At 36.0% G+C, this 16,257-nt stretch overlaps 1 protein-coding gene across 1 annotated transcript in view; it reads right to left on the bottom strand.

Annotated features, from left to right (window-relative positions):
* RCSD1 (RCSD domain containing 1) overlaps positions 1-15,363 on the bottom strand; it is a 38,820-nt gene extending 23,457 nt beyond the window's left edge. The window contains exon 1 of the mRNA XM_032220296.1: positions 15,123-15,363. Within this exon, the coding sequence (XP_032076187.1) occupies positions 15,123-15,173 (51 nt within the window). The 5' untranslated portion in view covers positions 15,174-15,363. The remainder of the gene's footprint in view (positions 1-15,122) is intronic.
* Positions 15,364-16,257: the final 894 nt, after the last annotated feature.

Raw genomic sequence — 16,257 nt, forward strand, 5'->3', positions numbered from 1 at the left:
AGGCTTCAAGAAAGCCTCTGGAGCCTGGTGAGGATGAAAAACAGGCCCAATAGGCCAACCGAAAGTTTGTCAATGAACTTCCGGTTTGGCAATGAAATTCCCGTTGGGCCTGTTTTTTGCCCTCTCTAGGCTTCAGAGGCTTTCCTGAAGCTTGGGGAGGATGAAAATGGCCTTCCCTGGACCTCTGGAAGGCCAAAAATAAGCTGGCTGGTGCGCACATTCGCGGTGGAGCTTAGGGCTGCCCTGCCGGCAAATATGGCTCTGCGTGCCACCTGTGGCATGCATGCCATAAGTTCACCATCACAGCTATAGGGCACTGCACACCCGAACAACTAGACACCAGGACAGTTTTTTCCCAAATGTCATCACTCTGCTTAACAACTAATTCCCACAACACTGTCAAATAAGACTGTATTACTATTATACCTCTCTTCCTTCCTATTATCTACCTCTTCTCACTTACGATTATAATCATCTTGCTTGTATCTTTCAATTTATATTCTTTTATTTATTTACTAGTGTGATTTGACAGCTTATTAGTAACATTGTGTATCACTAAGTGTTGTATCTTTTTATTCTTGATGAATGTATATTATTCTCCTTATGTACACTGAGAGCGTATGCACCAAAGACAAATTCCTTGTGTGTGTCCAATCACACTTGGCCAATAAATAATTCTATTCTATTCTATTCTATTCTATTCTATTCTATTCTATTCTATTCTACTCTACTCTACTCTACTCTATTCTATTCTATTCTAATGTTCCCACAATGGTGAGATGTATCTAAATTACAGCCAATATTTTTAAACCCGTAGATGTGTAATTTAAAATGTTATGCAACTCTGCGCAATTTTGTTCTTTCTGGTGATCCATGTCTCTTTTGGAATGATGCTTAAACAGCTAGCTTAAGAGCCATACAGAATAGGTTTAAATTATCATAATTGTACTATAATGTCTAATATTAGTGATGAACAAACAACTGCTCACTCTCTGCTGTAACAACCAATTAGCATCATACTGTAAGTCCACCCATGCTGATAATCATAGTAATGGTTCTTACACTTAATTTACAACAACAATAATTACTACTATTACAGAAAAAATGGTTTATCCAGTTGCATCTGTGATTTCAGGTGGGAGATATTCCCACCTGAAGAAAGTAACTTGTTCTTATGATAGACAGAAGACTCTGCTTTATTAGAACTAAGTTTTTGGTGATCCTTTAGGGTTACTAGCTTTCTAAAATAAGTAAGATATTTTACCAAAAGTGAAGGAATAGAAAAAAAGAACAAGTTCTCATTGTTCTCAAATATATGATTTCAGTTTAAAGCAGAAAGTGCTCTAATAATTAAAAGGAAGAAGCAAATAAAGTTGATGGTATATCAAAGAATCAGCCGTGTACATAAAGAAGGCAGTGAATTATCAGAGCCTTTATTCAGACTGCTTTTTTTTTCTCCACAAGTTGAAGTACGGAGTCAAACACAGCAGAAATTACTCAGGAAGTGGGTGTGTGAAGCTTGTTTTGGCCTGTTGATTATTTCCATAGAAGGAAATTCCACAATGTCTGTTCTGATTGAAAGCATGGGAGCAAGCTAGGCCTCTTGCTCAAGAAACAACACATGCTAAGAGATAAGTAAACAAATGGCTGCAGTTCTAGCTACACTAATCTTTTTCCAATGAGCAACTTTTTTTTTCAACTTGCTTTATTCTCCCCTCTTACCCTGATATGTTATGGTGCTGGGCAGGCTAATAAAATCTGCAGAATTACATTGACTTTACATTTTCTACAAGTCTTCTACTGGTTTCAAAAAATAGCTGTAAATATCTGAAGTTAAGAATGCACAAACTTTCTTTGTGGTTCCCTATAGTTCTCTCTTGAAGAGATGAAATAAGAAACAGTATGAACAGCATTTACTTTAATTGTAGCAACATAGAGATTCCAGCTCTGATATCTAAGGGTTTATATTTTTATTATCTGTAAACTGACAATGTTTAGGTTAAAATCAATCTTGATTCAGTAAATAGAAAGGCAATATGCGACAGGGATCATTGCAGGGGTAAAATTCAGCAGGTTCTGACAGGTTCTGGAGAACCAATAGCAGACATTTTGAGTAGTCTGGAGAACCGGCAAATATCACCTCTGATTGGCCCCAGGAGTGGGGAGGGAAAGGGGATTTTGCAGTATCCTTCCCCTGTCACGCCCACCAAGCCACACCCACAGAACCGGTAGTAAAAAAGTTTGAATTTCACCCCTGGATCAATGCCTTCTTAGAATGACTGAGGGTGGAGATAAGCAAGCCTCTTTTTGTCAAATGACATTTACGGGCTTAATAGGAACCTAATCAATTCCTATTCAAGAATATTCCATAAATTCATTTGCCTGGGATGAATGAAATTCAATATGGTAGCTCTTTTTTAGTGACAATTTTCTTTCAATATTATATTAATATTAGACATGAGATTTTAGGAATTCATATATCACATTTTCTTTCTAAGAACTGTGTAGAATTATCTGCAATTCTTGTAGGAATGAGATGCAATAACCAAACTGGGAAAATAAAAACTACTATTTTAACATGGGTATAAATTGATGGTGATTTTCTACCTGAAAGAAAAGCACAAAGTTGCGAGAGACAAAATTTGCTCTGGCAACAAACAAAGCAAATGCAAGACTGCCTTGCACAGCTTCTCTCAAACAATTTACAGGAAACATCTGTGAACTGCAGGAAGCCACAAAGATAAAAACAATTGGCCACTTTTCAGTTGAACATCAACAATCTATACCATTTGAATAGTTAACAATATTTCTTGTTCAAAAAAAGGTTTCCATTGAATTTCTTCTCCCCTTGCTTGTGTGACCTCTCCCTGACTGGGTAGAATAGCATTACACTGTGTCAAGAATTCCTGTGACAACTACAAATTCAGAAATAGAACTTGGCCAGATAAATGTCCAGTCGCAGTTAGAATTTTTCTCATGAGGATACATTTGAGTAAACTAAATTTGAATTCGTTTAGAAGGAGTAATGTGCTTGGGGGATTCTTGAAAGCTGCATACAACATAAATTCAAATATGTAGAATCATTGATGTTTGGGAGAGAGAATTAATAATAGTAATCAGAATAGAAGGAACTTGGAGCACTTGTAGTCTAGACCCTGCTCAAGGAGGAGGCCCTATACATTTCAGACAAGTGGCTGACCAATCTTTTCTTAAAAGCCTTCAGTGATGAAGCAGCACCCACAACTTCTGAAGGCAAGCTGTTCCACTAGTTAATTGTTCCCATTGTTAGACAGTTTCTAATTCCAGATTGTTTCTCTCCTTGAATAGTTTCCATCCATTGCTTGTTCTCTTGCCTTCTGGTGCTTTGGAAATAAGTTGACCCTTTCGTGTTTGGCAGCCTCTCAAATATTGGAATACTGCTATCATGTCATCCCTACTCCTTTTCTCTACACTAGCCATACCCAGTTTCTGCAACTGTTCTTCATGTTTTACTTCCCAGGCCTTTAATCATCTTAGTTGCTCTTCTCTGCACTTTTTCCAAAGTTATATATTATATAAATATATTTATATTTTATATATATTTGTGTTTTATTTGTGCTGATAAATAAATAAAGGGAGACTAGTATAGATCTATTTCAAGCTATTTAGCTCTCATCAGCTAGCCATACCCTTACTGGGATTCAAACCTGGGCTATATTACATATTAGGCAGACGTCTTAGCCATTAAGCCACAGGCTCTGATCTGTTATCAGCTGAGCCAGGGAGAAAGGTATATATTTAAAGTCACAACCCCTGGTATGCCCCAATATATATATATATATATATATATATATATATATATATATATATATATATATATATATATATATATATATATATATATATATATATATATATATATATTTATATATATATAGCACACTCATAGAACTAAAATAGTTATGGCTAGAAAGAATCACTTATATCTGAGATTTGCCCCTGCTTTCTCCCATGAGGTTTGAACTTGCTAGTTCAGACCCCTGCTATCCTTGGAAATAAATAAATAAATAAATAAATAAATAAATAAATAAATAAATAAATAAATAAATAAATAAATAATGCTTAGTAATAATTTGCCTTAATAAGAGTTATTTTTGAGATGACATATTTCCAAATAATTAGATAGTTTGCTACAACAGAATACTTCTTTAACTCTACCACTGTACCTCTCCTGGCAAGGAGTTTTTATATAACATAGAGACAACTGTGGTTTGTTCATAAACTATGTAGGTTACTTCAGATGGATATCCTTTGCCTGTCACTAGAATACTTTTAAACTGACAAAGGCAGTACAGCAAAAACATTCTCACATCATTTAATTACAGAGCCAATGTAACCTACTAGAGTTTTAAAAAAAGTTATGACTCTGTTTGCATGGGATGACTGGAGAAGTGAGCTACTCCACTGGACTCACCTTAACATGCTGGCCATTTTTAAATCTTTCCACTTACGACCAACAAGCTATTATTTTCCTATGCCAACCTTGTTTTCCCATTTTTAAATGCCAACCCCCACTCCACCATCACATATAGAGCCGAGGTGGCGCAGTGGTTAGGGTGCAGTACTGCAGGCCACTTCAGCTGACTGTTATCTGCAGTTCAGTGGTTCAAATCTCACCGGCTCAAGGTTGACTCAGCCTTCCATCCTTCCGAGGTGGGTGAAATGAGGACCCAGACTGTGGAGGCAATGTACTGACTCTGTAAACCGCTTAGAGAGGGCTGAAAGCCCTATGAAGCGGTATATAAGTCTAACTGCTATTGATATTGCTATCACCCCACTCCCCCATGAGTCTGCAGAAGTGAGATGTAAAAGGAACACAGAGACAGAATATCTACAAACACAATTTTTCCGGGACTATCTTTAAGTAGAAGGGAGTAAAGTAAATCTTCTCTTAAAATTTGCAACCTACATTGCACAACATGGTTTACCAGAGAGAACTGGTTTAGACCCAAACAACCACATGTTAATAGCCACGTCGACTCATATTTGCAGTTTCCTCAAAACCTACAAATAAAATGTAAAAGTATAACATAAAATATTGAAGCTTGGGTTCCTCCAGTTTACTAGATAAGTAAGAAAACAACGTTAATGGATGAATAAGAAGGAAAAGGAGGAAAATGCTAGTGCACCACAGTGAAAAAAGAATCTGCAGCTATGTTGAAGTCAACAGCTATGTTTCCCAGTAGCCAAAGTCAGCATGGTTGCAAAGCTTGATTGACACCCTGCCAAAAAGGCATAGCACCTGCTGCATAGCACAATAAATATATAGTGCCCTCAGTCAAAGTTCACTGCAATGTTCCAAGAAATAAAAATAAATTTCAGAAGCTGATTTTTCTAAACATTACAAGATTGAAATCTGAAAATAAAATTCAGAAACAATAAATACGTATCAGATATATTGGTAACTTTATCACATTTATTAAATGGCAATTCAATAGCCAGGTAGCATTATTTATGCACAGACATTTAAGATAGCCAAGATCCAAGAGAACTATTTTGAATTACCTAAACATCACTACATCACATGCAGAAAGATGCAAGTTTAGTCTATGGCATCTCTAAATACAACTGATGAAGATCACCACCAAAACTTCAAGAACTATCGTCAGAAGTTTGCAATGTGATATTCAATAAATATTCAGAGAACATTTTCCATAAGTATTCCAACATATCAACTGACAGAACAGCATTTTTGAGAGGTTTCTTGTATTTTCAATTGGAATTCAAAAGGGAATTAAAGAGGAATGGGGAAATGACATTCATTAACCACCCAATAATCTTTGGCACTCAAAGAGTTTCAGTAGTAAAGTGTTCGTTGCTAATGTTTAGAGAAAATGCCTTAGAAAAAGCTGTGTCTTTTTCTACTTTTTTGAATTGGCAAATAGAAACTGGCAAGTTACAATGTTTGCAGCAGATAGCTGGACTTGAAAGTTAAGTAACTCTTTGGGAGACCATCAGTGAATCCTAGGGCTGGAAGCTAGACCAGGACATCATAAAATTCAATTGCAAAACACTTCTTGCTTTTGGCAATGATTGTACAGTATCCAAGTAGTTACTAGGAGTCAAGCTTCAATCTGACAACAATTTTAGCTTAAGTTCAATTGGAAGCAGAATATATGAAAAAAACCAAAGTTATAATGTGGTGATTAAGGCACCAGGTAGAAACTGGGAAACAGTGCCTTCTAGTCCCACCTTAAGTGTGAAACTAGCTGGGTGACCTTAGGTCAGTCACTCTCTCTCTCTTGCTCCTAGGAAGGATGCAATGGCAAACCATTTCTGAAACCTTGCCAAGAAAATTGTAGGCAGTTGCCAGGAGTCAAGATTGACTTGAAAACACAAAAACCAAAGAAAAATTTCCCCACCCTCAAGAAAGTTAATGTATTTTTTCTTGAATCCTATGATGTCCAATATATTTTTGATATATTCATGAATGTGTTGCTTGTTAGACAATTGTTGCTTGATTATCTGAAATGATGTTTTTGATTATTCATATTTTAGAGTACATTGGAAAATGCTGTATGCTATCTTACAATGAGCAGGTCACATCTAACAAATGTACCTTCTTTAGTAAGAAACTAAAGTATCCACTAAAGTTTGGCATCTTCTAAATAAATGGTTTGTCCATGATGATGGAAAAGAGAGCTAGGTTTAATTGGATTGTAAATGCCACTATTTCTTTGTTTATTTATTTATTACACTTCAGAACTGATTAGACACAACCCCCTTATTCAAATGGTCTGATTTCATGTTGTCTTTCTTTTTCTGGATCCAGGTGGCAAAGGCCACCACTAAGCTATGACGAATATTAGGATATAGTGAATCTCTGCCAACCCTATTAACAACACTGAACTCATACATGCTAATTCAGAGAGGGGAGGGAGGGAGGGAGGGAGGGAGGGAGGGAGAGAGAGAGAGAGAGGGAGAGAGAGAGAGAGAGAGAGAGAGAGAGAGAGAGAGAGAGAGAGAGAGAGAGAGAGAGAGAGAGAGAGAGAGAGAAGATTCACTTTTTAAAAAGGAAACAGTGTTGTTCTTAATGCATTTATTTTTTCCAGTTAGAAATTCCAAGAATGGTCTTATTACACATAGCAAGATGTTGCCTGAATGAATTTATATTCTATGAAGACCAGGCTAGCCTTTTATTTTAAACATGTCAATTCAAGTATCTGCTAATAAAATGATTAATCTAGGTTGAAGCTATGTATTTTTCTAGGTTCTACAACAGCGGACCCCAATCTTTTGGACACCAGGGACTAGTTCTGTGGAGACAGATTTCTCTGTGAAGTGGAGGGAGTATGGTTCAGTGATGGGATTCAATTTTTTTTAATACTGGTTCTGTGGGTATGGCTTGGTGGACATGGCATGGCATGGCTTGGTGGGCGTGGCAGGGGAAGGATACTGTAAAATTTCCATTCCCACCCCACTCTAGGGGAAGGTTACTGCAAAATCCCCATTTCCTCCCGATCAGCTGGGACTCGGGAGGCAGAGAATAAATGGGGACCCAGAGACAGTCAGAGGTGGTATTTACCAGTTCTCCAAACTACTCAAAATTTCTGCTACTAGTTCTCCAGAACTGGTCAGAACCTGTTGAATACCACTTCTGGTGTGGTTTCATGTGCTGGGGCTTCACTTGTTTGCATGGTCCGGTTTCTAGCATGCCACAGTCCGATGCTTGTCCATGGACTGGGGGTTAGGGACCCTTATTCTAAAGAATTCATTAACTATCATAGACTATATACTGCAATTTTGTAAAACAGATTAAAACATCACAATTTAAGAATTACAATTTAAAGAATGTTAGAGCACAGCTTTTGCTGTTTCTTTTTCTATTCCTGGGTGAAGCTACCATCCATGATTAAAAAGACATGTCAACCATTTAATAATTTATAAAAGTTATGTTATGGTCTTAGTAACTGGTTAATTACTGATTAATCACCCTGACAAAAATAATGTTTTTACAATGAAGCATCATTGTTACTGTAACATTGGTACATTCTTAAGCAGTACTGAGTCTTGGCATTCACATTGTCATCAAGGGCTACTGTGTGATTTAACATACATGGCTTCTGCAGCAGGTCCTCTAAAAGTTTTGAATAGTAACCAATATTAAAATTGCACATCTTTTGTTATCCTTTAAAAGCCAAAATAAAAAGCTGTATGCTCCAAACATTTACTTTCATAGTGAAGTAAATGCTATTTGGAGCATATGGGATTTTATTTTTGTTTTTTTTGCTTCATGATGACAAAAGATGTGCAATTTTAATCCTGGCAAGGAAGCAAGGCAAGAAATCCCATACAGCACTTCTTTTCTCAGATATCTATATCTATAGCATTTCCTAAATGAGAAAGAGAATCTGTTCTACTGTAAGTTTCTTAGTAACTAGCAGCATACACAGGAATGTGCCTTTACATTAATATTATTTAAGATCTAAGTAATATGTTTTTCTCATATTTCCTCTGTACTTGAAACCATACAACATCTGGAAATACTATGAGAAAAAGGTTCTTAAAGCTACCTATAATAAAAGAAACTATATTAAACAATAGATAAAGGCTCCTCTAAAAGGAATGAATCTGAACTCCTTTCCTGTACCAGTGAATCACATCAGATCCTGCCTTCCCCCTGCTTCAAATAAACTGGAACAGAAGGAATCTGGGATCTGGCACAATCACACAATCACACACCCACACACGAACTAGTATGGGAAAGGGAGGAAGGAAGTCAACTCATTCTGTTGCTAGATCTATATCTCCTTTTCAAACAATCTATAAAAGCTGTAATCTTATGGATACTTTCTTGAGCAAAAGTTCCATTCAGAATTGAATAACAATGCTAAGGATGGGCAAAGGTAACTGCAAATTATTAGATGAACAATACTTTGGGGCATTCTCAAGAAGATAAAATGGTTTATGGATGATTTCAGTTACATTCCTCAATGCATTATATCTGTTTGATCGATGAGTTATAAATCTATATCCATAATAGCTATATGAGTATATGCAGTAGGGTGTGTGTCTATGTGTAAATTGTTGCATCAAATGATAGATTGTGGTCTATAGTCATACAATCAGCTTTTGTGAATGCGGAGCTGTCTATATTGACTGATAGTGTTCATATACCTTGTTAAACAAAATCTGCTTTGTTTGATTTGCTTAGTGTTTTGGAATTTGTCACAGGATTGCAGTCTGTCAACTGCAATCATTTAGGATATCAAATGAACTTGGCTAACAGTATTTAATAAATAGTAAAATAAACCATGGTTTAATATACGATGTGATTCCAACCCTAATGTGTCACTGTAATAATAATTAGCCCATATTGATTTGGAATTTTACATATAGAATGGAATTCTACCTTTAAAAGGTCACAGTGGCTAATGACAACTCATTTAATATTTCAATTTCAGAGAAAATGCCTTTACATTTCCACACAGTGGCCCAGACTAAATTAAGAGGCATGAAACTGAGCGTGACCCGTCAAAACCGCGGAGGACAAAATCGCACTCGACGAAAGCGCGCATGTGACATCATCACAGCGCGATGAAAAAAATTAAAAATTGAAATAAAATTAAAATTAAAGCAAGCCGATTCACATAAAGGTAAGGGTTAGGGTTAGGGTTAGGTTAAGGGTTAGGGTTAGGTTTAGAGCATTAGGGTTACGTTTAGCGTTAGGTTAAGGGTTAGCGTTAGGTTTAGCATTACGTTAACGGTTAGGTTTAGGGTTAGATTTAGGGTTAGGTTAAGGGTTAGGTTTAGGGTTAGGTTTAGGGTTAGGTTTGGGGGGGTTAGGGTAAGGTTTTAGCTTTATTTTTACATTTTTCGATCACAGCGCGATGTTTTCGTCGCGCTGTGATGACGTCAAATGCGCGCTTTCGTCGAGCGTGATTTTGTCCTCCGCGATTTTGTGGTGGAACCGAAACTGAGATGTATTTTGTTAGCTTTGCTTTTTCTTTTCCAAAGACACATACCTTCTTTTCCTTTCTCTTGTAATTAGGCTAAGGAGATTTCATTGCCAGTTTTGCTTTGGTGGCAATTTCAGACAATCTGGGGAAGCCTTTAAAATAACTGTCTTGCTTTTTAAGGGGATATGTGCCTCCCTGGGTTCCCTGGGAACTACTTTGGTAGGTTTGTGAAACACTTCTCCAAATGGTTCACACAATTCTAGCGATGACCGAAATTAGAAATATCCAGATCTTGGAATTATATCAATTTCTATTCCACCAGACAAACAATATTACCAATTTCTTTCCTTCTACAGCAGGCAACAGCTGTTGCAAACATTAAGCTTCATCTTGTTTGGAATGAGTATCCTCAATTCTTTGAGATACCCACAATGTTATCTTTAGTGCAACATGATTAAAATTCAAAGATGGTTCTACAAAATGAAGGAAAACATACTAAATTTTACCAAAAGCATAGGACCGCCTCTTTCTGGTTTCATCTGCCCATCTTACCAGATCCAATAGAATGAACATGTTATGGGTTGCCTCTTCTAGGAAACTTCATTTGATGGGCTAAAGATGGTAGGCTTTTCTCCCATGGTCACTGCATTGTGGAATCTCCTCCTCTTCAGAGATGAGTTCAGCCCCATCATTTCTGAGTATTCAAAGATCCCTCAAAACCTGGATATTTCAACAGATCTAAGGACCCCAGGGGACAAGTAAACGAATGAGGTGGCTCCCTTAATATTTATATTCCTCTGCCTATTGGTTTCCTTCTGTTTTAGTTTAGTTTTATACTTTTTTATACTTTTAAATAATGAATGGTATGCAAAGTTTATATTTCTACTGTTTACTAGATTGCTGTACACCACTCAGGGTCATTTACTGTGACATTTGTAGCCATATAAATTTGATTAATTAATAAATAAAAATTAAAAAAGGAATACCAAGCTGTTGGCTGGATTAATAATAAATATTCTGCTCTGATGCTTTGTTTATTTTGTTTTCTATATTTTCCAAAAGGAAACCTACTGTAGTTCTTCAAAGCAAACTTCAAAGCATAGTTACTTTCTTTAGGAAGCTGTATTCCTAAGGAACCATTATCTTTATTCCCTTTTATTTCAGAAATAATAGATGGCATTTGTGTACTATACTCAAATGACAATTTCTATTTGCATAATCTATAGTGACACACTTCTGCTAATTACTATTTTCACTATTTAACAATTACGTGTGTTCTTCTTCATATATTACAATTTTAAATTTACTACTTGCAACTGTCACTGATTTGGGGTAGTGGTAATAAATAGATACAATGGATAGGACAGTGGTGTAAATTAGTCATCAGTTTGATCTATTTTGCAAATTCTGTTGTTATAATTATCTATATAACACAAGATAGCATAAACAATGTTTCTTTCCATAAGGCAATTCATGGGAAATATTTGAAGTTCATTTACAGATTTCTTTCATACCCTTTACTTTTATATAATTTTTGGGAAACATAAATATCTGAAGAATCTATCTCGAATCATGTCCAACTGTATGAAAGCAAATTAAATGGCTGGCATAAGGAGAAGAGAAAGTGTCTGTTTTCAGTGCTTATACATGTTAAGACTAATCTGTGAAGAAGTTTTTTTTATTGTGTAATTGTGTAATTATATCAGCCAGGATCTCCCCACCAGTTTATCAGAAGTACGGGTTGTCCTCAACTTAGGACAGTTCACATAATGACCATTCAAAGTTACAACAGCACTGAAAAAAAGTGACATGACCTTTTTCACACTTACCACTATGGCAGCATCCCCCTGGTCACATGATTTACATTCAGAAATTTGACAACTGACTCACACTTATGACAGTTACAATAATACAATACAATAGCAGAGTTGGAAGGACCTTGGAGATCTTCTAGTTCAACCCCCTGCCTAGGCAGGAAACCCTATACCGTTTCAGACAAATGGCTATCCAACATCTTCTTATAGACTTCCAGTGTTGGGGCATTCACAACTTCTGGAGACAAGCTGTTCCACTGATTGATTGTTCTAACTGTCAGGAAATTTCTTCTCAGTTCTAAGTTGCTTCTCTCCTTGATTAGTTTCCACCCATTGCTTCTTGTCCTACCCTCAGGTGTCTTGGAGAATAGTTTGACTCCCTCTTCTTTGTGGCAACCACTGAGATATTGGAACACTGCTATCATGTATCCCCTAGTCCTTCTTTCAATTAAACTAGACATACCCAGTTCCTGCAACCGTTCTTCATATGTTTTAGTCTCCAGTCCCCTAATCATCTTTGTTGCTTTTCTCTGCACTCTTTCTAGGGTCTCCACATCTTTTCTACATCATGGTGACAAAAACTGAATGCAGTATTCCAAGTGTGGCCTTACCAAGGCATTATAAAGTGGTATTAACACTTCACGTGATCTTGATTCTATCCTGCTGTTTATGCAGCCTAGAACTGTGTTGGCTTTTTTGGCAGCTGCTGCACACTGCTGGCTCATATTTAAATGGTTGTCCACTAGGACTTAGTAGGATCCCAGGGTCATGTGAACCTTCTCCAACCTTCTGACAAGTAAAGTCAATGGGGAAACCAGATTCACTTAACAACTGTGTTACTAAATTAATAATTGCAGTGATTCACTTAACAAATGTGGGAAGAAAAGTCATAAAATGGAACAAAACTCACTTAACAAATTTCTCACTTAGCAACATAAATGTTGGACTCAATTGTGTCTTAAGTTGAGGACCAACTGTAGTTTATGTCTGTCACCTGATTCAAACTTCTGCTACTTCATAGCCACATAACCACAAAGATCTATGATGCACTTTGAATTCTAGAAGATTGGCATAGCAATCTTAAAATTGGGGAATGGTTCCTAGAGAAAGAAGTTCTTAAATTCTATCTTGACTCTAACCATGGTGGTTTCCTGTACAAGTTCAGAGTCTAACATGCCTAGCCGCTTAGCTATTATCATCCCATGTTCTCTGGAGGAACCAACATTGTGAAGTATGAAAAATGTCACTCAAGAGACATTCTTCCGTATGCACACACAAAAGGGGCAGAGCTTACATTGTGATGGCATATTGGCCCCTTCTTGTTACTTTGTGTGGACATGTGACAATCACACGAGTTTAAATTTAGGTTATGGATTAATTCTTCTTGATTAATTTTTATCTATCTTGAGTTCTCCACATTTATTTTTTCAGATGATTTTACCACAGGACAGTAAAAAGGCAAGGAGCATTCTGACAAAGCCCACAGATATTTATAAGCTATGCTAGCTGGTTTCTGCATATGATTCTCTAAACAGGAAATTAATCTTTTTAAAGATTAAATTGATAAATCTCTGATCCAATCTGCTGTTGCCTTCAAATTTATGAAAACTTCAGAATTTTGAAAGTGGACATTTAGAAATATTTTGGCTTATACAAACACTGAGCAAAGTTCATTTTTTTTTCTTTTCATGAATACTTACAAAAAGCACTAATCTAGACATGATTCATGCTCCAATACATGAATGAATAACATAAATAATACAAATAATATCTTAACAAATAAGGGCTGATAAAGGTTGAATTCACACATAATCTGAAATTAATTAAATTGATTTGAATCAATTGATTCTTATGATTTTTAAAATCATGTTTTGTTGAACAGACCATCGTGACTTGGTTTGTATACAACACTAAGCCAGGATGAGTGTTTTACTAATCACACTTAGCAAAAAGCAAACAAGTAAATTATAACTTATTATTATGTGTAAACCCAGCAAATAATTGGTCAATTCTTTGGTCAAAAGGTCAAATAGAAAACAAAATCTAAGGGTTCAGTATGCAATTTGATTTACAACTATTTTCTCCTTAAATAATACCAAATTTTGATAATCTCAATCCTGAAATCTTATTTTGTAAATATTAGTCTTTCTCACTAAATAAATCAAGGTGCACATTAGCTTCTTTTAGTTATTTTACAAATTAAGTGAATAACGGAATTAGATAAGTATATGTATCTTCACTTGCCTTTTTTTTAATCATGAGAATGCTAGCTAAAAAGTAGATAAAGCCTTTCAAATATATAACAGATCTAAACAACAGATTTAATAAATAGCAAATCAGCCTAGCTATTAACCATTTCATAAGTAAAGTACCCAGTCAGTTGTCAGCATGCCACTGTGTGTATACACAGGCACTTTTGGACATATGGGGACATAAAGATCTAATATGTTCTTCCTCCTGCCTTGAAATATAAAAACAAGAACATGATTTTTTGTGTTCTTTTCATATTTTCATAGACATGTTTTTATGTCCTGATCTGTAAATTATCAACTCTCAAATTAGTTAGTACCAAGCTATCCATTTAAATATGTATTAATATGATACTGACAAATCAGTAATTAAAAGAAAGAGATACTATCCATAGAAAGTTCCAATATTAAGTCCTATTGACAGAATTGCAATGCATTAAACTTTTTCTACATTGCAATTACTAAAGTTCTTGTAAGTGAGAATGTGTTTTTAATATAACCAGTACAGAATTGCAACCTTTTTCCTGGCATCTAGATATCCACACAATTCAAATAAGAAAAAAACTTGACTACTGCTGTTTTTATGACATGTTGGATTTGTGTGTTGTGAGGTAAAATGAAGTAGAAGAAGCTTTGCTAAGTACTGTATGTATGAACCAAGAAAAGATGATAAGAAATTGAGAGCAATGATATGAGGACTAAGAATACAAAAGATAACATTTGAATCAGAGAAGGGAACTTCAACCTGAGCAATAGCTTTTGTGAATATGCTAACTATTAAAACTGAATTGCCAAATTGTCTCCCAATATATTATAATTAGTTTCAAGACAAACCAAATGTCAGTTATTTAACTTAAATATGGACTTTCTTATGAAGAAATACAGATGCTTTGAGTCAAATAAAATTAACTTGGTTCAAAGGCAAAATTCTCTGAGAAGGACAAAAAATGGTATTTAATTCCCCACATTAACATTATTGCCCATTAATGAGTAAGCAGTTGCGGTACAAGCTTGATAGCCTTGATTATCTGGGCTGTTTAAGATTTAACTATGTTTATTTCAAAGTTCCAAAACATCACAGAGCTAAATAAGAAAGAAAGCAAAAAAGAAATTATGTTTACCTCTCTGTTGTGCAGGTGTGTGATGGTCTTGGGAAGTATTTCTTCCCCCATCCTGTTGTTTTGTTTTCCCCTTATTTCCTCTGTTTGTTCAAGGCTTCTGACCAGACAGGGAAAGAAAAAAGAAAAAGAAAAGAATAAGAAAACACTGCTTGGGAGTGTAAAAATCCAAGTTCCAGCTTAGCTTAGAAACTGTCAAGAGTCCTATGTGGCCTGCTGTAAATGCTGGGGGGGGGGGGGGGGGGGGGGGAAGCTGGAGGAGGAGAGGAAGGGAGGGTGGGGAGAGCGGGTGTTTAGGGAGACAAAGCAATCAAGGTTTAAATTTAGACGCAAAACTAAACAGATACTGCCTTTCCAGGAGTGAGGGGAGAGAAGAGAGAGCAAGACAGAATCAGTTATGCATCCTATTTTTGACTTTCTCGTTATTTCTCAATTTTCTGCTTCCTCTTCTTACTACATCTTTCTTTCCGGTAAAGGCTTTTGTTCTACTATTTTTCCATAGTTTTCTGGATCTCTCTTCTTTAATCCAACAAGCAAAAGAAGAGGGTATTTACTAGTTTGAAGTATTAAGGCAATGTTAAGGCCACATTCCAGAACCATAATCCAACAGATGAGGCATAAGGCTTTTAGCGAGCCATCTTTTAATTGTCTCAGATGGTATACAAATACCTTAAAGAAGGATAAGGTGGGGTAGAGAAACCTCTACATTTTGGCATGGCAATATTAATTGCCATTTATTGCAGATGTTTATATTTGCAAATCCTGTAAATTGGTGTTCTACAAACTGTTCTTTTAGGTCACATGTGAGTAGCCTTTCTCAATCTGGTGTCTTCCAGTTTTGTTGATTTATAGCTCTCATAATTCCTTACCAGGACAGCAAAAGGTCATGCTATGTGAATTGTAATCACACATATCAGGAGGGTGCCAGATTGGGAAAGACTAACTTTAAAGAGACAGAGGGAGACATGCCAAGTTATGTTTAATACCCTTTGCACCTCTGCCAAATGTCACTCCAGCAAATCAGCTTCCAGAATGGGATCAGGAGAATGTCAGAAAGTTTCTCTTGTCTGTCTAGCCTAACAATGTTTTCCACTGGTATAAGAAATAATGTAACCTCTGTTTCTTCCTTGTTTGTCTG

The sequence above is a fragment of the Thamnophis elegans genome, chromosome 6 (genome assembly GCF_009769535.1).
Source record: "Thamnophis elegans isolate rThaEle1 chromosome 6, rThaEle1.pri, whole genome shotgun sequence".
Taxonomy (NCBI): domain Eukaryota; kingdom Metazoa; phylum Chordata; class Lepidosauria; order Squamata; family Colubridae; genus Thamnophis; species Thamnophis elegans.